This window comes from Castanea sativa, chromosome 3 (genome assembly GCF_040712315.1).
Source record: "Castanea sativa cultivar Marrone di Chiusa Pesio chromosome 3, ASM4071231v1".
Classification (NCBI taxonomy): Eukaryota; Viridiplantae; Streptophyta; class Magnoliopsida; order Fagales; family Fagaceae; genus Castanea; species Castanea sativa.
In genome coordinates, this window is record NC_134015.1 from 50,864,467 (window position 1) to 50,891,347 (window position 26,881).

The window sequence follows — 26,881 nt, forward strand, 5'->3', positions numbered from 1 at the left end:
GTAATGTTGTTTTTTTCTAGGTAAGAACAAAGCTCCGAATCTTTCACTCTTAGACCCTCTCAAATGAGTCAAATCTCATTAATATATATACATGTATGAAGTTATAAATAGAGATGGTGAAAAAAAATGTAGCAGTGACGGTTTTACTTGTGAAAAAAGAAAAAGAAAGGAAGAGGAAGAACAAAAAAGGAGGAAGGAGAGGAAAACAAACTAGAGAGACCATAGTATTGCTAAGGAATGGAGGAAGAAAGACTAGAAGTAAAAGAAAGACTAGGGGATCTATTTGGTTAGAGGGATGAAAAAGTTAGAGGATAGAAAATGATGGGAGGATAGAAAAGATTTTGATTTTCCTTATTTTTATTTAGCTGAGAGTGGAAAAGTGGAGGGATAGAAAAAGTGAGTTTGTATAAATTTACTCATATACCTTTGATAAAAAATGATGTCCAAAAAGTGACAAGAAAAAGAAAAGAAAAGAAAAGGAAATCATCAAAATTTATTAAAAAATAAAAATCATGTCTAGTTAAAGAAGAAGAAGAAGAAGAAACAAAATAAAGCACCATGCCACAGCCCAAGAAATCAAGAAGAAGAAGAAGAAGACAAACAAAACAAAGCACCACGCCACAGCCCAAGAAATCAAAAGAAAAAGGAAAAAATAAAAATAAAAATAAAAAGAAAGCAACGTCCCAAGAAAGTTAGTATCTGTCTGGGAACAATTTATTTAGTTCAAACTGAAAACTTTTTACTAAAAATATAGAAAATAGGTTAAAAAATAAGCTAAATAGTACAGTGGAACTAGTGCAAAATATCAAAAAGTGCAGTAAGACTCATGAATATTATTAAAAATAAGCTAAAAATGTAGATAAGCTAAATTTTTCAGCTCATCCCAAACGGATGCTTAAAAAAAATATATTAATAAATTTGGGTGAAACCCATGTGCACTGCCTAGGTAAAGCAAAAGCAAAAGCAAAAGCAAAGAAAAAAGAAAAAAGAATAAAAGAATAAAAGAATAAAAGAAGAATAAAAGGGCAACTGGATGACAATTTCGTTATTTATCCTCAAATTTCTCTCTACCCAACTTTTTGGTGGGCTCGGAGAGAAAACACTCAGGCCCTACCATTTTTTTCCTTTCCCCCCTTTCAACCAAACACACTCTAAAAAGTTTTCCTCTCTCTCTCTCTCTCTCTCCCTCCTTAAAATCTACTCTACCAAAAACAAACACACCTTTGGAGGTGAAATAGGATGAACAAAAAACTTTGGAGAGAAAATGGGATGAAAAACATTTTTGGTGGGTGTTTGATTGGAGGGAGGGGAGGGAAAAAAAATTGGTGGGACTTAGGTGTTTTCTCTCTGAGCCCACTAAAATATTTTCTTTCCAAAATTGAGAGAAAATTGAGTGGGAGGAATTTGATAAGTAAATGACAAAAATGCCTATGTGCAAGTGCACATGGGCTTGTCCACTAATGCTTTTTTTTTTTTTTTTTTGAATTTCCTGGCAAGCTTCGTTGCTCTTTTTTTTTTTTTTTATAATTTTTTTAATTTTTTTATTTCCTAGGCAAGCTTCATTGCTATTTTTTTTTTTTTTGATTTCCTGGGCGAGTTTCGTTGCTTTTTTTTTTGGTGATTTTTTTTTATTTTTTCTTTAGACGTGATTTTTTTTTCTTAGATATGATTTTTATTTCCTAATAAATTTGGGTGATTTCTTTTTTTTTTGGTCACTTTTTTGTTTGTTTTAATAGGACATCATTTTTTAACAAGGGTATATGTGTAAATTTATACAAATACATTTTTTCAATCCTTCCACTTTTCCACTTCCAACCAAACAAAAAATGGAGAAATTAAAATCTTTTCTATCCCCTCACTTTTCTACTTTTCCATAATTTTCTATCCTCCTACTTTTTCACTCTTCCAACCAAACGAACTCTGAAAAAGTGAAAGGCTGGAAAGAGTGAGTTTGTATAAATTTACTCATATATCCTGTTAAAAAAATGATGTTTAACTAAAACAAAAAAAAGTGACAAACAACTAACAAAAAAAAAAAAGTAATCATCCAAATTTATTAAAAAATAAAAATTATATCTAGAAAAAAGAAATCACTTCTAGTTAACAAAGAAAAATATAAAAGGAGACGCAAAAGATTGAAATTCTATATATATAAAAAATAAAAAATAAAAAAGAAAGAAAGAAAGAAAGAAAGAAAAGGCAATGTCCAGAGGAAGGAAAAAAGAAAAAGAAAAAAACAGCCAAAGTAATGTACAAAAGACCATGCGATAAATAAATCAAACTCCTCCCCCAATAGTTTTCGCCCCACGTTGGGGAGAACTTTTTAGTGGGCCCAGAAGAAGACACCCAATCTTACTTTTTTTTTTTTTTTTTTCCGTACTGTTAAAAAAAAAAAAAAAAAAGGTAATGTCCGCACTAAAGGATTCTCAGGTACCTTTTTCTCTTACTTGTTTCCTTCCTAGGTAAGAATGCTCCTTCCTTTCCTCTCTGTCTATAATAGTGTCACAGAGAAATGGCCAAATGGGTTTTTGATGTGAATGATTAATATATATATATTGAATGCAGATATAAGAAGAAATGATGAAAGGAGAGAGTTCAAAGAAGATGACGGCAGTTCCTTATGATCATGGCTTCACTGAAATGGTGCTCTCTTGGTCCCTTGAACAAATTGAAAATAAAGACCTTTTCAAGGACCAGGTTTGCCTTCTTCTTTTGGTTTACCTCTTTATTACAATATCAGTCTCTGTTGGTTTTATTTTTATAGTAGCTATTTAAATAATTTATTGCTTTTTAAAAAAAAAATTCTCCATGAAGCATTAATGAAGAAGTTGACGCTTACAAAAGAAGATATATCATACATGTGTTACTTTTGTTATTTCTTTACTTTAGTATTTTTGTCTTTGTGTGCTTTATTATTTTAGGTCCAAGCTAGCCGATTTCACCAGTTTCCTCTTAGGAGTACAAAATCTTCTTTTAATAATGTAGTTTGTCTTTGTGCACCTCTTTTTTTTTTGGTTACTAATTCAATAATTATAACAATAGGGGTGAGTGATTTGAACTTGATTCTCCTCGTAGAAGACTAGAGGAGTACATTGGACTCTTGAGTAAACTTTTTTTTTTTTATTTTAAACTTCTCCATGAGTTAGTAGTGATATTTTTTGTTTGTCAGTGGTTAAATGTTTCATTTGTTGCCCCACGTTAAATTTGCCCCACCTTTTTTTAGTTATTGAAAATGAAGAAAAAAAAGAGTTCATTTTCCAAAATGAGATGGAAAGTTTTTAGAAAACTATCTTATTTTTAATGTTTTTGGTGAAAATGTTTTGTGGTGAGATAGGGATGTATTTCGAAAAATTTCAGGAAAACCATCTTTTCAAAATAAGTCATATTTTTAATAGGGTTTGCCATAGACTATAGATAGTTATTTGTTAACTGATTTTTCCTGATGCTACCAACTATAGGAAAACATAGAAATTTATCTTACATTGAGAAATGCTTTTACCCCCTAGATCAAGGGTGTAAAATGGAGTCATCACTTATTTTATTTAAACAAAAAATAAGAAAAACATAAATGAATTGAACATCTAGATTTGCATTGAGACTTGAGAGTAAAATTACATTTTGGTAAAAATATTACAAAGCTTTGATCCTAATTACAATCTAAAGAAAAATATATTGTTTTGCTTCCTAGTTACAATCTACCAAAATGAAAAATTACATTGGACAAGATACTGATCTAGAACCCAAAATCTAGGCTCGGGGATTAAGTTACAAAGTGGTAAGATATTAGGCACCCACCTTATTCGGTAAAAACCGATCTTCTAGACTAAAGATGACCAATCACATATCCACAAGGCATAAATTGTAAAAAACACACATTCATGTTGACTTTGAATTTAAATGTTGCATGCATTTAAATGTTGAACTGAAAAGTATTCCATAGATCTATTTTGAAAATAGATTAATTTACAAAAAGGATTTTGAGATTTGAAAACACGCAGAAAATTAATTGAAGAAAAATTGATCTGAATTGTAGAAAATCAAATCTGGAATTTTTATTGAAAGAAAACCTATTTGAATGAAGAAAAATCATATCTGCATTGTAATGTAGAAAACTTATTTGAATTGTAGAAAAATTAGATCTGGAATTCAATGATTGAAAATACAATGTTAATATAGAAAAAATCAGATCTGGAATTTAAACGTAAAGAAAACATGTTTTGTGATGTAAAACATTGGATCTGGAATTTAATGCAAAGAAAAATATATTTGAATGTAGGGAAAATCAGATCTGAAATTATATGCAAAGGAAAACATATTTGAATGTAGGGAAAATCAAATCTGGAATTTAATGATTGCAAAACATATTTGAATGTAGGGGAAGTCAGATCTGGAATTTTATTGCAAAGTGACAATTTTTATGATTTATAATAGTAGATCTATGAATCAATTTAGCCAAAAGATAATCCTAGATCTAGAAATTACATTGAGCTATTTTAGATCTAAACATATAGACAATATAAACAAAACACGTTATGAACAAGAGAGAAAGTACAATTTTTATGATGTAAAATAGTAGATCTATGAATCAATTTAGCCAAAAGACAATCCTAGATCTAGAAATTACATTGAGCTATTTTAGATCTAAACATATAGACAATATAAACAAAACACGTTATGAACAAGAAAGAAAATATACTTGCATAAAATTAAGGGTAAATTGTAAATTAAACCCCTAAAGTTTGGGGTGGTTTGAATTTTACACCCCAAATTTTAAAATTTGAAATTTATCCTCTGATGTTTAGGGTGTTTGGATTTTACATTAATATTATTAATTTTGCATTTAGTTGTTTATTCTTTCTTGATGTATTTCGAGGATGAAGGAAGAGAGTGAATGGTGGTTGTTGTGTGTGAAGAAAGAGAAACAATTAATAAAATCAAGAAAAATTGATATTTTAATAAAATGTAGTGTAAAATAAATAATCTGATATGAGATATTTTGAAAAGTGAGTATGAAAAATAGAAAAAGTAGGTTCTTATGCTAAAATATACTAGAATTTTTGCACGAGCTGATGCGAATACTCTGACTGAAGGATGCTCCCCTCTTTTTATAGAGGAGTGAGTAGCATAATTTTTAAGCTGAGTGCTTACAAAGTCAGCACCCACGAAGTGGTGTGTGAGAGACTTATCTCGAAAATAACGAGATTTGGGTGAGGAAATGGAGCAAAAAACGTAGTTTGTGTTTGGATACAACTTATAAGCTAGCTTTTTTAAAATTGCACTTTTCTCACTTTTTCAAATTATAATTATACTTTAACACAGTTTTAAGAAAATTGTAAATAAGTTGTTCCTAAACACACATAATCCAGGGAAATTTGCTGAAGTGCCAATTGGCACATTTTTTTTTATAAGAACCAAAACTATATAGGGAAAATTGGCACTTCTCAAGTGCCACTTGGCACGTCAATGATAGTTTCCTTTTTTTTTTTTGGAGAAAAAACACTGTAATTTTTATTAATGAGAAAAGGCTGACTCGGCCAAAATTACAGTTGAAAGATGTGGGAGAAGCTCCACCATCCACACTGCAAACCCGCTAACATGTCTTGCGTGTTTAGCAATTTATGAGCGATACTATTACCTTGCCTTCTAATATGCCTGAACATGACAGAGGGATCTTTTGCCCGGGAATACTCGCTAAGCTCCTTCTTTGCCGCTAGGTTCCCAAGCCCGCGACAGTTCCTCACTAGAAAACTCATGGCTCCTGGCGGGGCTGCGCCACAGCCTCCACCACTATTTCTGTTGTGTCTTGATCACTCCCAAGAGTTTGAACACTCTTGTTTGGAACTTCGGATAGTATGTGAGGAGTACTATTGACTTTCCTCTTCCTTACACTGTGCCTTTGATTCACTCATGTACTGGGATTTGTTTGCCTTAGCATGCACTTCCAGGTCCTAAGGTTTGGTTCCCGAACCATGGTTTCAGAAGAGAGTTGGCTAGAGGACACCACGGGACTAGGGTTCATCGCGTACAAGGCATTTACTGAGCCAGATACACTTTTCTCTATATGGATATCATTGACAGCTGTGTTGATGGTGTTTGAATTCAAAACTAAAAGATCATTATCTCCGGAATTAACTGACCCTGGCGTTACCTTGTTAGGCGTCGTTTGTGATCCGTTAGGACTCTCCAAAATGTTGTCAATCTCTGAATTTATGGAATTGAAGATCCCCTCATTATTCGGTTTTAGAGCTGGAGTAAGAATTGGGGGAGTAATTTCAGTCTCATTGATACTCTCTTTCCCCGATTTATGTTGCCCTTTTGAAACTGAAATTGACCTGCATTAACTCCATCCTTGATTCCCTCTGCTTCCATATCTGAAATATCAACCACCGGAGTTATGTTGGAGCTTGTACCCGTGACCGTCTCTTGATGAGCCTTCTCCGACCATTGTTTCCAAAGTGCTTTGGGATCTCTAATCTAGTAATAACTTGGGACATAGATGACGTCCTTGCCCGTCGAGTGATATGGTGGAGCTCTCAAATTCGGCCCGTACTGCTGCTTATCAGTGCTCAACAATCCTTTGCTCTCAATCCACAATTCACACTCCTTGTCATCGTGATTTAATCGACCACACCAGTAGCTCAAGCTTGTTAAGCGCTCATACTTGAAATTCACCCAACTTTTTGACTCCACTTGGAAGTGTTATCACCCTGCCCCGACATAAAGGAAGAGTGATATCAATCAGCACCCTAACGCTAATGAAACTACCTCCATCCTCATCAATCGCTCCTGTAGATTTCTGTACTTCACCTACTGTATCGCATAAACTCTCCGCCTCCTTCCTTGTTAAGAAGCTATTCGGTATGTCATGAACTTGTACCCAGAAAGGAGTTCTATCAAAAGGTAGCTCATGCACCGGGGAATCGTTGGCATACCTCTGCATCACAATGAGGTGCTTATCGAAACTCCAAGGTTGGCTATTGAGAATCCTGTCCACATCAGCTAGGTTGTCAAAACACAAATAAAACCACATTATTACCTTGATTTCGGATTCAAAACTCGTTGTTAGACTGCCATAGTTGTTTGAAGGTCCTGGCCACAGCCTCCATTTGAAGGAAACGTGTTGTTAGAAACTTGGTAGCAATGACGAACTCCCCCTTTGTATGGTCCTCTGGGGGATAAAGCCCGTATTTTCTAATTCTGAGAGTGAAAGCTTCTGCCAATTTTTTGTCAAATTCTCCATGCTTGAATACAACAAAAGAGATAAGCAGTGGATTAATGTGTTTCCCAGACCCCAAACAAATAAAAATACCCACTAACTGGAAGAGTATGCTTGATACTCCGCGAGAACGTACAACTGACAAACTCTCCTTCGAAGAAGGGACAAAACTTCTACAGCTTGAGGAAAGCAAGAGACCTTACTTTCCAGTCAGCTGAGAGACGTCAATGATATTTTCCTAGATTAACCGTTTCGCTTGCTTTGCATGTTTTCTAGTGTTTTTTTTTTAGTTGAAAAATGCATTTGGATGAAATTTTGAGATATTTTCATGATAAGGAATCTTTCAAAATGGTAATTATGATTTTTAAAACAATTTTCATTGGGATAATTACTCAAAAATCACATTATTTGATAGTGGTTTGTTTTTATTAGCATATAAATTTTATTCATTGCACTAAGCCACATATTATAATATGAACTCAGCTAATCACAAATTTCCATATAATTAATTTTAATTTGTCATTTTTAGTATCCAATCAAAATTAATGATCATTAATCCTATGTAATTAGCCTCACGCAAAAATATATTGACTGTTAAAACTTGATCTTGCAATATCTTCCAATCTGATTATTTAATTGAGGCATTTGATGTGTAGTTGTGATCATTGAAACCTTAAGATCATCCCATGAACTGTGATTGATTAATTAGTGGTTAAATTACCCTTGTACCCTTGGATATGTGAAATGACTATCTCGCTCTTTCCAAGATTGAATTATGGGTGGAAATTGGGTGTCTACAACATAAGGTTTTCCAACAAAACATACGGAGTCATAGTTTGTATATAATGGGACAAAATATACTATATGATATATAATGTATACAACATAGAATATTTAAGTGTTTCATTTGTGTTCATGTTTTAAAAGTTTAGCATAAAAATTTAAAAGGAAAAAAAAAGGGTTAAATTCAATTACATACAAGTATATTATAGATTTGAATGAATAATTGATGGCTTTATATTAAGTTATTTCTTTTACCATATTCCAAATGAATAGCATAGTTCTGTTATTTTAAAATAAATTTGTAAGTTATCATTGAAGAACATATAATTTAGTACACTATTAGGTAATGTCATTTATATCCAATTTATAAGCTTTGTATTTCTCTGTGAGAGTGGGGATTGAAATTTTCATCTAATCTCCCTTAGGACCCATGGCTTTTTTTATTTTTATTTTTATTTTTATTTTTTAAACAAAAAGGGTTGTTTCCCTTTTCTTTTTTTCCCCAAACTATAGTCAAGTGTATATTCAATTGAGAATCTAATACAAAGTTTCCTCTAAGAGATTCTATCCTCCAAACTTGGTGGTCCCTTTTAACCTAATAAAGTATAGAATTTTACATGCCTATTTGTTGCAGAGTCTGCTGGAAAGTAAAAGCCTAAGCCGTTACTTGATTCTTCTAGCAGACGATGTTTTTTAAATTATAAGAAATTATAGATTAGGAAGACAAAACTATCTACTTGTTCTTATCATTTTCCTGGGGGAAGAAGTATTGAATGTACTACAAGAAAGTCAGTATCTTTTAAAATTGCTATTAATAGTAAACTGTACTTGATTTTAAATGCTTATTATAAATTGAATCTAGCATTTTCATTAGACATTTTATCGAGAATATAAGTGAGCTTAGCAGCTTATATGTTTAAGCGTATAAACCTCCATTGAATTTCTTTGGTACTCTATTTTGAATTAACACCCTGTTTCATTCTTTATAGGTAAAAAAAATTCCGCTGTCCTTCGAATCAGTTCACCAGTATTTTTGTTCATATCTTTACCCTTTATTGGAAGAAACTCGTGCACGACTCTATTCAAGTATGGAGATTATATCAATAGCGCCTTTTGCTGAAGTAATTGCATTTGATGAATCTAAGCCATATGGAGGAAAATTGTATGATGTTCAGGTTGATAATTGGAGTAACCGATGCAGTGATCGTAGCAAGGAGCCTTACAAAACGTTGCCTGGAGATATTTTAATTTTAGCAGATGCTAAACCCGAGCATGTTTCTGATTTACAAAGAATAGGAAGGTCTTGGGCTTTTGTAATGGTCACTAAAATCTCAGAGGATGATATTGATGATGATGATATTCGAGAGGATAATGATACATCTACTAGCTTTAAAGTCAAGGCATTGAAAGATATTGATGTTGATGGTGGGAAGAAATCATTGTTTGTGGTTTTCTTGACAAATACAATCCCTAACAAGAGAATGTGGAATGCACTGCACATGCAAAAAAATCTGAATATCATTAAGAAAGTCTTGTGCACTAGTTCTTTGGTAAGCAATTTGGGTATGAATGTTGAAGATTTAATACTACTGAGCATTAGATTCAGTTGCAAAATGGAATTGTCCCATTATGATTGACATATGATTCATGTGGAAACAACAGAATACTTAGCATGGATTATAGTATACCGATGTTGTTTTAATTATTATTTGACAAAACATTTTGCTTTAGAAGAATTAAGAGGAAGATAATTTTTTTTGTGCATTACTCTAAAGGTGTTCTCTTAGTTGGTCCTTAAGCAACAGTGCTTATTTTCTTATCATACCAATGGAAATTCCTACTTTTCTCTTTTAGAAGCTGGAATTAGTATTCCCCCCTCCATTTACAACAGTTGTGCCTTTAAACTGTTGTGATAATATGGTTTGAGTTTATTAGCCTTCTCTGTCCCTCCCGCACCAAATTTTGCTAATGAAATGTCATGCACATGCATTTCGTTAATTTATCTGTAAGTCAATTGCAATAAGGGAAACTTGTTTTGGTTTTTCTAAAATTTTACTTGTTTTGCCGTCATTTGTTGCTAAGACTTTCTTTAATTATTTTCATTTTCTCATGTTGAACAACAGAATGAGGAAGACTGTGATCTCTGTTCTGCACAGAGTGATGGCAGCTGGGATGAGAAATTGGCAACGAGTATTACTTCAAAACTGAATGAATCCCAAAACAACGCAGTTCTTGCTTGTCTACGTAAGATACATTGCAACCACAAGTTGTCTGTGGAACTTATATGGGGTCCGCCTGGTACTGGCAAAACAAAAACCACTGGCACCCTTCTTTTCACCCTTCTAAGAATGGGATATAGGACTCTTACTTGTGCCCCAACAAATGTTGCAATTAAAGAAGTGGCCTCGCATGTCCTAAAGCTGGTGAAAGAATCCTTCGGAATGGACATTGGAATTGATGCTTTATTTTGCTCATTTGGAGATGTTCTCTTATTTGGGAATAAGAAGCGGCTCAAAGTTGGTTTGGACATGGAAATTATATATTTGGATTATCGGGTCCAAAAGCTTACTGAGTGCTTGGGGCCTCTGACTGGTTGGAGGCATTGTTTTACTTCAATGATTGATCTTCTTGAAGATTGTGTTTCTCAATTTCACATCTTCTTGGACAATGAACTGATCAAAGAGAGAGAACAAAACAATGAAGAAGAAATTAAAGAGATAGAAAGTGAGGCTGAAACTGATGGTGGCGAGGGGAAGTGCAAATCATTTCTTGATTTTCTGAGAAAAAGATTTGTTGCTACTTCATCACCACTTAAAAATTGTCTTCTAAACTTTTGTACACATTTACCCAAGAAATACATTCTCGAGCACAATTTCCAAAACATTTTTTCTCTTATTAACCTACTTGAGTCTTTTGAAACCTTATTGTTTAAAGATAATGTGGAGTCTGTAGCACTGGAGGAGCATTTTTCACATTCAAAAGTAGGTCAAGATATTTCTGAGCCATTTATGGATATACCATTCCAGTTGAATGTAAGGAGAAAAGATTGCCTTTCTCTCTTAAAAAAACTTCAGGGTTCATTTAATGAACTTGATCTTCCGAGCTCAATGAACAAATGGTCAATAATGGATTTTTGTTTCAAGGCAGCTTCCTTAATTTTTTGCACTGCTTCAAGTTCTTATAGGCTGCACTCTGTGGAAATGGACCCACTGAACATTCTGGTTATTGATGAAGCTGCTCAATTAAAGGAGTGTGAATCGACCATTCCCCTGCAACTTCCGGAATTAAGGCATGCTATTCTTGTTGGTGACGAGCGCCAATTACCAGCAATAATTACAAGCAATGTATGTAAATGCTATTTGGTTTTTTTGACACATTCATACCTTTGTTTACATGTGAATTGGTTTTCTTTGTTTTTTATTTTTTATTTTTAAAATGTTCTTTCAGAATATTTTAATTTTCTTTTGTAGATTTCTGAGGAAGTTGGTTTTGGGAGAAGTTTATTTGAGAGGTTGAGCTCATTGGGTTGCACAAAGCATCTTCTCAGTATACAGTACCGAATGCATCCATCTATAAGTTTTTTCCCAAATGCAAATTTTTATGACAACCAGATTTTAGATGCTCCAAATGTTAAAAGAAAAGGCAATGAAAAACAGTATCTTCCAGGGCCAATGTTTGGTCCCTATTCTTTCATTAGTGTAATAGATGGTAGGGAAGAGAAGGATGATTCTGAGCGTAGTTGGAGAAACATGGTTGAGGTTTCTGTTGTGATGAAAATACTGCAGAATTTATACAAAGGTAACTCCTCTTGAAGTCTCATATTCTATGCCAACCTCGAGATTGTCTTTAATTTGAAGAATAAGCTCAATCAGGCTTTATGTTGCTGATGGGCTTATTTTCACAATTGCCATTGTCTTTGCTGATGGGCTATTTGTTCAATTGCACTTCATTCTTTCTACTCTATGATCTTATTCTTGACTTTTTGCCACCTTTAAGTCATTCATTTGATGCCAGTATAAACTAATTTGATTGATCTCTAATTCCCTAGAAAATACAAACTGGAGGAAGTTGATGAGTTTTTACAAATGGACTTTGTTATTCTGTAAGAAATGATAAAATTGCAAAGGTAGGAAACTCTATTGAGAAATCTTATAATGTTTGTGTCTTGTTGCTTGTCAAGCAAGATACATTTTGATCCTTGAAGATCATGTACATCTTTACCCAAGAGAAAATTAATTCAGCATATCTTAGGACTGGAACGTAATGGAGTCTCAAAGAATTCGAAAGTCGGCGTATTAAATCTTTTAAAAGACTATAAAGTACACATTTTTGTCATTTAGAATAGTCATATGTCTGTATCCGTTACTTGTATTTCTGTACCTCAATCTGTTATGATGGAATCACCTCTCTTAGAGAAACAAGTTCTTAGAACTTTGTTTTATTTATTTTTATATTGATTTATTCTTTCCCTTTTTTGGCTTTTGCTTTTAATTCAGCATGGATTGGCACTGGCTTCAAACAGAATTACCGCATTGGTGTAATATCTCCTTATGCTGCTCAAGTAGTAGCAATTCAAGAAAGACTTGGACGGAAGTTTGATGCTCTTGATGGGTTTACAGTGAAGGTCAAGTCAGTAGATGGGTTCCAGGGTGGGGAAGAGGACCTAATTATAATATCGACAGTAAGATCTAATACTGATGCATCGATTGGGTTCACATCGAGTCTACAGAGAACTAATGTTGCTCTTACAAGGGCTAGGTAATATTTTATGTAAGTTCTTTCGAGAAGTTTGTCTTTGCTTCCATTTTAACAAGTATTGTAAATAACAATTGGCCTTGTAATGCCTTTCAGGCACTGTCTATGGATATTGGGAAATGACAGAACACTAGTGAATGGTGGATCTGTTTGGGAAACCTTGGTCCTTGATGCTAAGAATCGTCAATGTTTCTTTTACGCTGATGAGGACAAGGATTTGGCTAAAGCAATATTAGACGTGAAGAAAGAATTTGAACAGTTTGATGATTTGCTTAATAGTGATAGCATACTTTTTAAAAGTGCTAGGTGGAAGGTATTTTGCACCCTTATATTTGTACTTTTCATTATATATTCTTAATACTCTTTCTTAATTTGCTTATGTACTTATTATAGTTTCCTTTTCGCAATCTCCACAGGTTCTTTTTAGTGATAGCTTTCTAAAATCATTTCAAAAACTGAAGTCTGTCCGGACAAAGAAGTCAGTTATAAACCTTCTATTGAAAATTTCCAGTGGCTGGAGACCCAAAAAGTTGAGTGTAGTTTGTGAAAGTTCTTCACAGATCTTAAAGCAATTTAGGGTTGAAGGTCTTTATATTGTTTGTGCAAATGACATAGTAAAGGAATGGAGTGACATTGCAAAGGAATTGAGGTACCTTCAAGTTTTGAAGATTTGGTATATAGCGCCTATAGAGGATATTCCAAAATTAGTGAAACGTCTTGATAGTATGTTTGGAAAATATACAGATGACTTTATTAATTGCTGCCAAGAGAAATGTCTTGAGGGGTATGTATATTTTTTTGCATTCTTGTAGATCCATAATAATGTTTCCAATTTTGAAACTTGGATGATGCCTTATTTTGATATTTTAAATTTACTAGGATTTCTTTTTTATATTTTGAAACTTTTTCCCCTTGCTTTGTGTCTAGGGATTTGGAAATTCCAAAGAGTTGGTCAATCTCTTTTGATATTGTCCGGATTAAGAATCTTGATGACCATGAAAATGGGAGTGATCTAAGCGGTTGTGCTGCTGATGGCAGAAGTTATGTTGAGAATGCTAGAGTGAGTGAGAGTCTTATGCTGATGAAGTTCTACTCCTTATCATCAGGCGTAGTGACCCACTTGCTTTCTAACGAAGATGGTGGTGAATTGGATCTACCATTTGAAGTATCTGACCAAGAGCTAGAGATAATCCTTTTTCCTAGAAGTACATTTGTACTGGGGCGGTCAGGTACTGGGAAAACTACTGTTTTGACGATGAAGTTATTTCAGAAAGAAAAACTGCACCATAAGGTAAGGGAGTTATTGTATGAGGAAAAGGAGGTTGAGGAGACTGCTGCTGGGATGAAGGAAAATGTATTGCACCAACTTTTTGTGACAGTGAGTCCTAAACTGTGTTATGCTGTAAAACAACATGTTTCTCATTTGAAAAGGTGTGTAGATTATCTAATAAAATGGTTTTCGTGAATTTACTTTGCTTCTTTATAAATTAGTTTGCTTGATTTCTGACTTAGAAACAATTGAACTCAGTATTTACTTTAATTTTTTCAGGTTTTTGAGAAATTGGAAACATGACATATGTTTGATATTTCTTTTTGTCCTTGACGTGGATTGGTTGTTTCATTTCGTAAATGTGATATGCACTTTTCTTTCTAGGGAATAATGTTGGATAATATAAAATGAAAAGCCTATTGTAACAATTTTTTTTCCACATGCAGCTTTTCCTGTGGTTGTAATTCTTCAAAAGGAAGTAGTTCAATTGATATGGATGATTTTGACAACGCCTCTCAATTCAAGGATATCCCGGATTCTTTTGTTGATGTTCCTCCCCTGTCATATCCTCTTGTCATAACATTTCACAAATTTCTAATAATGCTTGATGGAACTGTGGGTAATTCATACTTTGAAAGATTCCATGAAGCAAGGAAACTCTCTAATGGTCCAATAAGTGGTAGTTCAGTTTCCTTACAGAGCTTTATAAGGATGAAAGAAGTTAATTATGAAAGGTTTAGTACATCATACTGGCCCCGTTTCAATACCCAGCTAACTAAGAAGCTTGACTCTTCTAGAGTTTTCACAGAGATTATTTCCCATATAAAAGGTGGCCCGCAAGCTGCGGAGGCAGGTGATGGCAAACTCAGTCGTGAGGACTATGTTCGACTATCAGAGGGCCGAGTTTCTCGTCTATGTAGACAGAAGAGAGAGATAATATATGAGATCTTTCAAAATTATGAAAAAATGAAGAATGAAAATGGTGAGTTTGATTTTTCTGATCTTGTAATTGATCTTCATCGTCGATTAAGAGCTGAAAGATACGAGGGCGATGAAATGGATTTTGTATATGTGGATGAGGTGCAGGATCTTACATTAAGCCAAATTGCTTTATTCAAATATATTTGTAAAAATGTTGAAGAGGGTTTTGTTTTCTCTGGTGATACTGCTCAGACGATTGCGAAGGGAATTGACTTTAGATTCCAAGATATAAGATCTCTGTTCTACAATAAGTTTGTGCTGGAATCAAAAAGCAGTGGACAAGATGGAAGAAAAGAGAAAGGAATAATCTCAGAGATCTTCCATTTGGGCCAGAACTTCCGTACTCATGATGGAGTTCTTAAGCTATCACAGAGTGTGATTGAACTTATTTATCATTACTTTCCTCAATCTACTGATGTTTTGCAACCTGAGACTAGTCTTATATATGGTGAAGCTCCTATTTTGCTTGAATCAGGGAACAAAGAAAATGCTATCATAACTATTTTTGGCAATAGTGGGAATGCTAGAGGAAGTATCGTTGGCTTCGGTGCAGAGCAAGTAATATTGGTACGAGATGATTTTGTTCGGAAGGAAATTACCAATCACGTTGGGAACCAAGCTCTTGTTCTGACTATTGTGGAGTGCAAGGGCCTTGAATTTCAGGTGCATAAAATACATGTTTACTCATTTGTTTTATTACTTAACAATTTATTTATATGTTTAAATATTATCACTTCGTTTGTTCAAATCGAAATTCATTAACATTATTAGTAATTTACTGGGTCACATTTTTTAGCCCATTTATTACTCGTAATTTCCTTGTGTAGGATGTATTGTTGTACAACTTTTTTGGCTCATCATCTCTGAAAGATCAATGGAGGGTGATATATAAATATATGGAAGAGCAAGATTTGCTCGACCCAACTTTACCCATCTCTGCCCCACGTTTCAATGAGGCTAAACACGATGTGTTGTGCTCCGAACTGAAGCAACTTTATGTGGCTATCACTCGTACCAGGCAGAGGTTGTGGATTTCTGAGAATTCAGAGGACTTTTGCAAACCAATGTTTGACTATTGGAAGAAAAAGTGTCTTGTCCAAGTCAGACAACTAGATGATTCACTTGCTCAGGCAATGCAGGTTACTAGCAGTTCAGAGGAGTGGAAGTCCCGAGGCATTAAGGTTACTATTGATTGTGACCCTATCTGAAGGATCTATTGCTGTCTTCTCTCTCTCTCTTCTTTGGCAAAACCATTATTGTAGATGTCCAATTCTTATATCTGTTTTTTTTTTTTTTTTTTGCAGTTGTATTTAGAGCATAAGTTTGAATTTGCAACCATGTGCTTTGAAAGAGCTGGTGATGTTTATTGGCAAAGAAGGTCCAAGGCTGCTGGCCTTAGAGAAAATGCTGACCATATGCGCGGTTCAAATCTTGAAAAGGCAAATGTTATGCTTAGGCAAGCTGCCGAAATATTTGAAACTATAGGCAAAGTTGATTCTGCTGCACAATGTTTTTCTGATTTGGGGGAGTATGAAAGAGCAGGTATGCATTGGATTCTTTGACTTTGGTCTAATATAACCTAGCATTTTTTATGTACATTTTGTTATTGTTCTAGTGTCGCAACTACATCATTATTATGGCAAATAACATCATCTAGAAATTTAATATTTGAAAATTGAAAGTTAATATTTTGAGTTTTAATGTAATAAAAGTTGGAGAAGATAATTCTACGTTAGAGAATGGTGTTTTCCCTAGTTTTTTAATTATTTTTATATTTTATTGTTTAGAGGGAGAGGGTTTGTTTTCTAGTGCAATGTCTAAGTCTCATCTTGAAAATTGTAAGTCCAAGTGCAAGTGCATAGTCAAGGTTTGAGAGCAGACACATTATAAAAAAATTGATAGGTAGGACACTGTTCAAGTTATCCTTCACTAAACCTCACTTAAATGGGACCAACATTGGAATGACCCCTTTTTGAATAAGTTGAGGAAAATATTTAAGAGGGGAAAGGTACTCCACATTGACGTAATCAAGAAGAAGTTCCTGTAAGAGAATACTTAAAAGACCAAAACTATTTGAAGCTTTGTTTGAAACCAAAATTGTTGAGTCCACATGACGAGGTTGGCAAAACATGATCAAATGTAATCAATTTTAAGAGTCTTAGTGAGTATATTGTGTGTTTGAAGTCCATTTCAAATCCGAGACAGGACCAAGATTGAAGAAGTTCACAAGTTTTATGGAATCTTGATATGTGCTTGATCAAGAATCACTAATCTCAATCTATTGAGATTCGTGCGGAATAGATTCCAAGTATGTTTCAATCAGCTCTCATGAAGCTAGGGTATCATGGTTTTCAATCCAAGGTAAAAATAAAAAATATAAGCAATTCTAGGGCTCGCTTTTCAATACTTTTGGAGAGCTGTGTGGTATAAACAAACTATAGGAGATTTCCAAGTTCTCTTAAAGCATCAACCAAGGATCATTGTTCATGTTTTCAAAGATTTGGTGATCAAGGTGAAGTTGCTGAATCTAGTTAATAAAGAGTTATTGGAGTGAATCTTCAAGTGGGTACTTGAAGTTGTGAGCGGGTGTTCACATTCAATAGAGTTCGCTTGTATTAGATTCCGTGGATTCGAAGCTGTGTATGGTCACGTTAGTAAGTACTACTGGAGATAACAACATGGAATAGGGTAGGGGTGTCCACCCACCCACTGGACCCGACCCATCTGCCAAAACCGACCAGAACCGACCCACCTGCAATCGACCCCAAAAACTGACTCCAGTGGTTCTCTCCTCTAAAACCCGTCTCAACCGACCCAATCATGAAACTTATCAAAATCTGGCGATCCAAGCTTTTTTTGGCGAGTTTTTGGTCAAAATACTTCAGATCCTATGAGATTTATGCCGGATTTGGGGAGATCTCACCAAATCTAGTGAGATCTCAGCTAGATCTGGTGGAAATCTCACCGGATCTAGTGAGATCTCACCAGATCCGATGAGATCTCTGCTGGATTTGGTGAGATTTCTCCTAAACTGCATTGTTTTGGTTGGCTTTCTTCACCATTGACGGTTTTGACTGAACTGACTGCTATCTGACGTGAATCTGACTGCTCCGATCTAACTCACTTGCCGGTCAGCAGTGGCTCTAAACTTCCTCCACTCGATTTGGTCGGGTTGGTCGTGGGTTGGGCACAAACCCGACTCGGACTGACCCGTGGACACCCCTAGAATAGGGTTGTTCTATTTGTAAAAATTTCAATTCTATACGGTGGATCTGTCTGCATCAAATCCAAATCCTAATCTTTGTTGGAAAAAGATTAGGAGCAGTCTATATAAGTACTTTTACATAATTTGTCAAAGTTAACATAGGCATTGGGTTTAATTAAATCTTTCTAGCTTTGTTAAAGTATTTAGTTGTAATTGCTTGTTCCTTCGAAGTTGTGATTGCTTGGGAAATCTTAGTGTGGTTGTCTAGAGTTTCCCTTTTTCTCCTTCAATACACTAATTTAAAACTAGACAATCACCTTAGGTACTACCACTTAACACAAAGGGTGATGTGTGTTGTCAACCTATTTGGCTGGATTTCAAGAAGTTTATTAGAAAATTTTCTTTCTTTGTTCTTTTTAGTTTTTCTGGAAAAAAGACGTAAAAATCCAACTCATTTGATCTCCTTATTAGACCTATTGTACTAAATCTTTCCAATTTTCTTGTTCTCTCAATGGTTTGGTCTCTAAAACATTGGCAGCTTAAATACTCCAATCTATATCTATAATCTATAAATACTATGGGTTTGTTTGGTTTGTTATCTCAAACTCACATTTTTATATTTTAAACAACATTACACACATTTTCACACACATTTTCACCCATATGTATTTCAAAAAATTACAAAAATCTCATCTCAAACTACTCTACCAAACACCCCCTATATGACTGAAACCTTTAACTTTTCATTGACATTCTTATATTATGCCACTTAAGCTTTGAAAGCCTCACCATTTTACACATTATCTAATTTTTGTTATTTTTTAATGCTTATTGTCTTTTTTTTACTGACTAATTCTTATTTTCAGCTGATGTTCCCAATACTTTTTCTTCCTCTTTTCTTCGACTCTCAAATCTCATATTCTCATTGTCTCTGTTCAAAGCCAAAAGCCCTCCCCGTATGTCACTTTATGTCTCAACTTCTCCTGGGTGCAATATAATCTCTCCTCTTTTTATCAAACCTGATCTATTGGAAGAAGCATGGGCTGTCTCTCCTATCTCGGTCTCCTCTTCTTATTCTTTGTGTTTTCTCTACTTTGTGTTGCTTCTTTTTTCTTTGTTTTCTCTTTGTGCTCTTCCGTCTTCTATTTCTTCTCTAGTTCTGATCTGTTTCTCTCTCTGTGACCGCTTCTCTCTATTTCTTTGTTTTTTCAATTTTGGCTGCACTGGCTCTACTGCATTAGACATTCTGATACAAAGTCAGAATAGTTGGAGTAAAAAACTATAAATGATGCTAAACATACAACAAATTTCACCACCTAAATTTCACCAGTCATTAAAATTTTTTTTTATATTTGTTTATATTATTTATTATGATATTGCTATTTACCAATCACAATTATTATTTTATCAATTTACAAAATGTGATGTTATAAAATTTGTAGTATTTTTAGCATTTTAGAAAACAATTAGTTTAGTGGATGTATATAGTGGTAATTTTGAAATGGTCTCCAATATGAAATTGACTCCTTACAATCTGCATAATGTATTTGACAAAATATCTCACTTATTAATTAGTTTAAGTCAACTTCATGGTTTGTGCCTCTTGTTGTTTCCACGGGTCATCATCTTCTTCTTCTTTTCTGTTTTTTTTGTTTGTTTGTTTTTTTTTTTTTTTCATGTTTAGGCATACTAGACCATCAATAATTGGTATTTTTAGTACATTAGAACTTTCATCAAAACAACCCAAATTGCAACATTAGAATAGTAATCTTTTTACAATGGAATGTTTTATGAATTATGTTTTTGTATTAATATACATTTGCAAAGATAAATAAAAAAACAGAGAAAATTATGAATTTGATAACATTTAAACATTAAGGGATAAGACCATTACTAAGTGAGAGATAGAGGGGAAAATTTCTTTGGAAAATATTAGTACTATTTTTTAAAAATATCTTTAAGTAGTTTTTCCGTGCTATGCACGGGTTAGCGACTAGTAATATATAGTAGCAGAAGATGCTTGACTATTAGTTAACCTTTTAATATTTTGCCACATAAGCTTTAGTAGTCCCACAATTTTACACCATTTTTTATTAATTTATTTATTATGTCAAAATGAGAGTTTTAAACCGACTACAACTCAGCAAATTGAAGAGTTTTAAATTAACTGTTATTTAGCAACATGGAGAGTTTTAAACCAAACTATTATTATGTCTAAAAGATAGTTTTAAACTGACTACTACTTAGTAAACTGAAGAGTTTTAAACGAATTACTACTCAACAATATAGAGTTTTAAAACAAACTGAAGATGTTTGCCTATTAGTTGACCATCTAACATTTTGCCACATAAGTTTTGGTAGTTCCATAATTTTACACATCATTTTTTTATTAATTTATTTATTATGTCAAAAGAAGAGTTTTAAACCGATTGCTAATCAGTAAATTGTAGAGTTTTAAACCAACTACTACTCAGTAGCATGGAAAAATTTAAACTAAACCGACCTACTACTATATATATACAACACCACAGCAAAACCCTCTATTCAATTTATCCTCTCTCTGCCATTTCTACTATTTTGTTTTTACAAACTCTTTGTCCTCGGGCCTCAAGGTATCTTTTAATATTCTATATTTGTGTATCTTTTTTCATATTTTTACTTCTATTGCTCGTGTGTTTTTGTAATATTTTATTAAAAGCCAAACTTCTAGACACCATGTTTGATTCTAGAGTTTTTTTAGATGGAGTAAATGCTAAAAGAAAGCTAGAGGTAAGGGATGCCACCAAAATATCTTGATTTTTTTATTCTCATGTTTGATATCTTAGTTTTGTTGGAAGAATACTTTGTGCCATAGAATTTTATTTTTGTATCACTCTATTTGCTTTTTTCCCCCTAAAAGAGCCTTAGTGGAACTTGAACAAAATTTCTCTCTAAACTAGTTTGGACTTTGGAGAGAAACTCTTCAAACTCCTTATATATCTTTATATTGAGTGTAAATTTTGAAAATCTAACCATTAGATTGAATGTTCATATTATATCCTTCATGCTTGTAAATTTTCAAAAAGATTAAAGATTAAAGATCAATTACTATGTTATCAAACAAATATTAAAATTTCAAGTTTTTGTAATCTAAAATTGTGTATAAAAAATAAGTTTGTTGATTGAATAGTAAACAACATCGAATTTAAATGAAATTTGATGTGTGTTAAGAACATAAGAAACATGAAATTCAACAATTAGATTTTCAAAATTCACACCCAAAATTTTCAACCGTTGGAGAGAAACTTTGTTTGTAGAACTTGGAAAATTTTCTTTTGTCATCAAGTTGCTGTAATTGTTATTCCATGTTTTATAAAAGTTTGAACGTGTAGAAACATGGATTTTTTTTTCTTCAAAATAACATTAAAACTCAAACAATTTCATTAGTTAGCACGTTTTCAAAAATATTTAGCAAACTAACATATTGAGTATGTGAGAATTGATTTTGTGGTTCTAAATCAAGTGTAATAAAATCGATTTCCACAAACCCAAAAAGAAAAACATCATCAAACCAAAGACTCAGACCAGAATAACAACAAATTATCATCAAACCCACAGACGTAGACAAGAAAATGAAGGAATTCGGCAAACCTTTGCTTTGAGCTTCGTCGCCACTGCCTTTGGAACCTTCGCCGTCGCTGCCTGAAGTTTGAGCCAAACGGTTTGGGTTAAGGAGATCTGGGTTTGTGGGCGCCTTCCTCATGGTTTCTATTTGGGTTTGATCTCTCTGGTTTGTTGTTTCTTTTTGTTTCTGTTTGGGTTTCTTCTTCGTGTTTTTGTCTGGGTTTCCTGGAAGTCAAGTCTTTGGAGCTTAAGTTCCATGGAACTCGAGTTCAGTATGCTCGATTTAGCACAACAAAATCGAGTCCCTTGCACTCGAGATGTTATTTTGCTAAATAGTTTTGAAAACGTGCTAACTAGCAAAATTGTTTGAGTTTTAGTGTTATTTTGAAAAAAAAAATCCGAGAAACATAAGTAGTGTGTCTTTATTTCATCCTATAAAAAAGACACCATATGGTTATTTTTTTCAATATATATATATATCTTTGTTTCAGTATTATAAATATTGAATAGTGAAAATATTTAACCATCGTTAACTATCCGGTGCGTTTCATGGGTTAGCAACTAGTTTGTTCTTAAACTTTGATCCAAATTTCATTTTTGTACCACAAATGTAAAGAGTTGCAATGTCATCCCTGAAAATTTATTAGGTACAAAGTATGTCCCATATATTAACAGTTAATTTTAACTTCTTATTATTGCAGGAAGGCTCTATTTAGAAAAGTGTGGGGAGTCTGAACTTCAAAGAGCTGGGGAATGCTTTTGTCTAGCAGGATGCTATGAACTGGCAGCTGAGGTGTATGCTAAAGGCAACTTTTTCTCGGAATGTTTAAAAGTTTGCACCATAGGAAAATTATTCAACATGGGTTTCAAGTACATTCAGTATTGGAAAAATAATGCAACTAAGGATTTTGGTGTGGCTAGAAGAGGACAAGAAATAGACAAGATTGAACATGAGTTTTTAGAGAGTTGTGCTCGTCATCATCATGAGCTTAAAGATAGCAGATCCATGATGCAGTTTGTCAAAGCTTTTAAATCCATAGATTTGATGCGCACATTTTTGAAATCTTTGGATTGCCTTGGTGAGCTTCTATTGTTGGAAGAAGAATCAGGAAACTTCTTAGAGGCTGCCAGCATTGCAAAGCTGAGAGGGGAGATTCTACATGAAGCTGATCTTCTAGGGAAGGCAGGGAATGTCAAAGAAGCGTCCATGCTATTGCTCTTCTATGTGCTGTACAATTCACTTTGGACACCTGGAAGCAAGGGCTGGCCACTAAAGCAGTTTACAAAGAAGCAGGAGCTTTTGGCGAAAGCTAAGTCATTTGCTAAGAATGACTCAAACTTTTATTCTTTTATTTGTACAGAGGCTGACATCTTATCAAATGAGCAGAGTGACTTGTCCATAACAAAAGAGTATTTGAATGCTTCTCAGAGACATAATAGTGTTGGAGGTGAAATAATTTCTGCTCGAAAAATTCTAGATGCTCATCTTCAGTCAAACTCTGCAAAGTATGTGTGGCAGGATTATTTTGTTTCTGATCTGACAAAGCATTCGGAACAGGTGATCTCTAGAAATCAGATTTCTGTAGAAACACTGTTTTACTTTTGGAATTTTTGGAAAGAGAAGATTTTGAGCATTTTAAAGTATCTCAGATGTCTTGACACTCAAGATGTTAATGAATATAGAAGTTATGGAGATTTCTGTTTGAATTACTTGGGGGTGCGGAGGCAGTTTCATAATCTTAATGCAATCTATGTATTGCTCAACTCTGATGCGGATTGGGTCAGAGAGGACAGTAGATTCATTCATCGAAATGGAAATTTGGTTTATATTGATGTGAGACATTTTCTTGCAACTGCTCAAAGTTACTGGTGTTCAGAATTACTTTGTGCTGGTATGAAGGTTTTGGACAATCTTGAAGCCCTTTACTATTTCTCATTGAAGAATTCCCTCTCCCTTTTCTGCCAAAGCAGATCTCTTACGTGTATCTATGAGGTTGCAAAGTTTCTTTTGGAATCCAAATATCTGAACTGTAGTCACTACAACAATAAGACATTGCAGAGATTGGTTGAACTTTGTAATAATTCTTTTTTTGGCTATATATTTCCCCTAGATTGGCGGAAATCATTGGCAGAGAACATGTTTTCTCTGAGAGAATCGGAAGTTTCAAGGAATTTACTAGAACAGGTCATAATTGAAAACATCAGCACGAAGGGTGAGTTGACATATGGGCAAATTGGAAGAGTTGTAGTGATAACTCTTGGATTGGGTAAGATAAACAATGGTTTATATAAGGAGATTTTGAAAAGGTTTGATGGGACTTATGGAAATCCACCATGGAAGGCATTCATTCAGGTTCTCCGTGAGAATATGGTACCAGAATTTCCTCAAGGTACTTTAACTGACAATAACTGTGAATCTCCAAGAGAATTGTGCATTCTGCTGAAGCTACAAGAAGCTTTGATGGATACTTACAATGCAGAGTGGAGAGTAGTCGACTATATTTCACCTGGTTGTTTCTTGTATCTTATTGAGCGCCTCCTAATCTTGGCATCTTACTTCCAGGGATACTTTATCACTTCAAAGTCTTCTTTTGCTGAATGGTTTATCTATCAAGATGCAGATACCAGCCCAAATTCCACTTTAGTGGCTCAAATGAGACCATCCCATGTTATCTTTGAGTTTATCGTCAAAGTTGCTCAGCAGCTTCTTTTTGATAAGAAAGATACAATGGATTGGATCAAAAGGTCTAATATAAATGTGAAGGACTACTATCCACTGCTGGTACTGAGATTGGTTTCTATAATATGTTTAGTTCATCTGAATTCTGGGGAATTTTTGGAATCTCTTTTGGCATTGCTTGGTAGGAGCTATATTACTGAGCAACTTCCACAGGAATTTTATGATGTCATTCAGAGAAGACGGAAACATATAAATGTGAATGCGCTAGCTGAAGCATTTAAAAGAATTCAAAATCCTCTTGTAATTGTCAGTTTGGGAGGAAATTGTTCAAGGTTTCTATGTCCAGATGCCATTTTTGTGGACATGACGGTAAAACAGTGCAGGGAGGACATGTTAAAAGTCTTGTTTCCAGAGACAGTGAAAGCATCACAAGGTCAAGCTGAGACATTTGAAGTGGAAGCAACTAAATCTGGCAATGAAGTGCTTTCTTCAGGCACTTATGATCAAGATAGTTGTAATTGTAAGTCTGCACCTACAAACTTTGCTTTGGTGGAAGATCAGGGGGACTTGAACAACATAAATGGAAGCAGGCTGCAAGCGAATTACTTTTGGGAAATATTTGAAGCTTTGAAGTCGTTGGAGAATGGTAAAGATCCAAGGAGCTTTTTGTTAAATGTTCAAATGATGAAGGTAATGCAAAATTTTCATAAAATATTTGACTTCAGCGAAAAGCATTCGCAAATGAGCATCATACTGTATTTTTTATCTTTTCCTATGTAAGCTAATGCCAAATTTTCATATAACATTTGACTTCAGCGAAAAGCATACTCAAATGAGCATCATACTAAATTTTTATTCTGTTCCTGTGTACATAGCGGGTGAACGCGGAGAAAAGTATTCACCTTGTTAGTACTGTTATGCATGAACGCCTTCAGAATGCTATTGACAATGTTGATGAAAACCTATTGGAGGAAGTAGACAGCATGGTTGATGAACTGAAGCAACTTTCTGCTGCGCTGGATGTGAGGTCAGTATGTGCATTGACTATGATATGCCTAGCCTTCAAACTTACACATTATTGATGGATTATATGGACCAATTTTTACTTTGTTTTATAACTCGTGTATGTGGTAGCGATGGAATATCAAAACCTTCCCTTTGTTACTGACCTTTTTTTTCTTCCCTCTCTCTTTTGCATCATGTTCTCAGTGAACCGGAACTTGGAAACAATATGTCAACAATTCAAGAACTTTGCAAGAGATTGCTGTCCAGAAGGCCAAATCTGGAACCTATCTTAAGTAAGCAATTGTTGCAGCTGGGCACAGACCTTGTGGTTGAGACTTCTGGCAGTAAATCAAATGAGCAGCAGTGTGATGTCGACAGTGATAGCAAAGCTAAGGAAAATAGCAGTGCTGATGTTGCATCGGTCTCCAACAGCAAAAACAGCCGGGAAACAGAAAATAAGTTGAAGAGTAACAAGTCCAGGAAAAAGAACAGGGGTAAAAAAGGAGGCAGTAAGAGATAAATAGATGTACATGAGTTGAAAGTTATGTATTGTGCATTTCAAAAATTGTCTTCTCAATGCACTCGAAAGAGATGAACAATCTAGCATTTCAGAAAAGATCTTTGGATCTCAATATTTAGCACTTATTGTTGTATAACGCAGTGCTATAGACGTTGCAATTCAAGGGCAATGTGATTATCAAAGGAGGTTGTCTTGTCCCATCTTTTTGAGCAGGTGTGGGGTCATAGGAAAAAACAGATAAACTTTGGCACCTAAGGTTGTTTGAAGTTCACACCCAGTGGAAAAAAATTAAATAAATAAAGTTTAGGAATCAATAATTGGGGTTGCATGTTGTTGTCAATATTTAGGGTTCTTTGAAGTCAGTACCAACCCATTGGAAGAGAATTCCTAAAAGAGAAATAATAGTAGTATTACAGAAAAATGTATCAATATTGAATTTTGGAGCTTTAAATACGATTCTCAAGTTTTATGAGAAAAAAAGGAACTACCTAGTGAGCAAATTTTAAGTGACAAAATTTAGCTACAAAATCGGTTGTAGTTTTAGGCTACAAACTCACTCAATATCTTTCTATTGAAGTTGAATTTTGACAAATCCACCATTGGATTATATATTCTTCTTATATCCTATATATTTTCAAAATTTCAAGAAAAGTAAAGATCAATAGCTATGTCATCAATACATTTTTAAATTGCAAGTTTTTGTAATTTAAAATTATACATAAAATATAAGTTTATAGATTATATAGTAAATAATATCTTATTGACATAAAATTTGACATATGTATTAAGAGTGTAAAAAACATGTAATTCAACGGTTAGATTTTCAAAATATTTAGTAATATTTATTTTATTGAGTGAGTTTG

General features: G+C 34.0%; 1 protein-coding gene across 1 annotated transcript; it reads left to right on the forward strand.

Moving 5' to 3' along the window:
* The first annotated feature begins 2,497 nt into the window (after window positions 1–2,497).
* On the forward strand, window positions 2,498–26,218 carry LOC142629765 (uncharacterized). The gene is made up of 14 exons (XM_075803800.1): window positions 2,498–2,697; window positions 8,989–9,549; window positions 10,123–11,343; window positions 11,470–11,797; window positions 12,496–12,757; window positions 12,851–13,067; window positions 13,171–13,538; window positions 13,682–14,185; window positions 14,471–15,668; window positions 15,833–16,186; window positions 16,310–16,547; window positions 22,515–25,183; window positions 25,369–25,520; window positions 25,703–26,218. The coding sequence occupies exons 1-14, from the start codon at window positions 2,578–2,580 to the stop codon at window positions 26,016–26,018; spliced, it is 8,508 nt and encodes a 2,835-aa protein (XP_075659915.1). The 5' UTR covers window positions 2,498–2,577; the 3' UTR covers window positions 26,019–26,218.
* Window positions 26,219–26,881: the final 663 nt, after the last annotated feature.

What these genes read in the sequence shown, in the direction of transcription:
- LOC142629765 (XM_075803800.1), top strand. Translation starts at nt 2,578, where the DNA reads ATGATGAAAGGAGAGAGTTCAAAGAAGATGACGGCAGTTCCTTATGAT. An exon ending in GTTGCTCTTACAAGGGCTAG is followed by an intron (nt 12,758 to 12,850) that starts GTAATATTTTAT and finishes AATGCCTTTCAG; the next exon opens with GCACTGTCTATGGATATTGG. An exon ending in CAAGAGAAATGTCTTGAGGG is followed by an intron (nt 13,539 to 13,681) that starts GTATGTATATTT and finishes CTTTGTGTCTAG; the next exon opens with GGATTTGGAAATTCCAAAGA.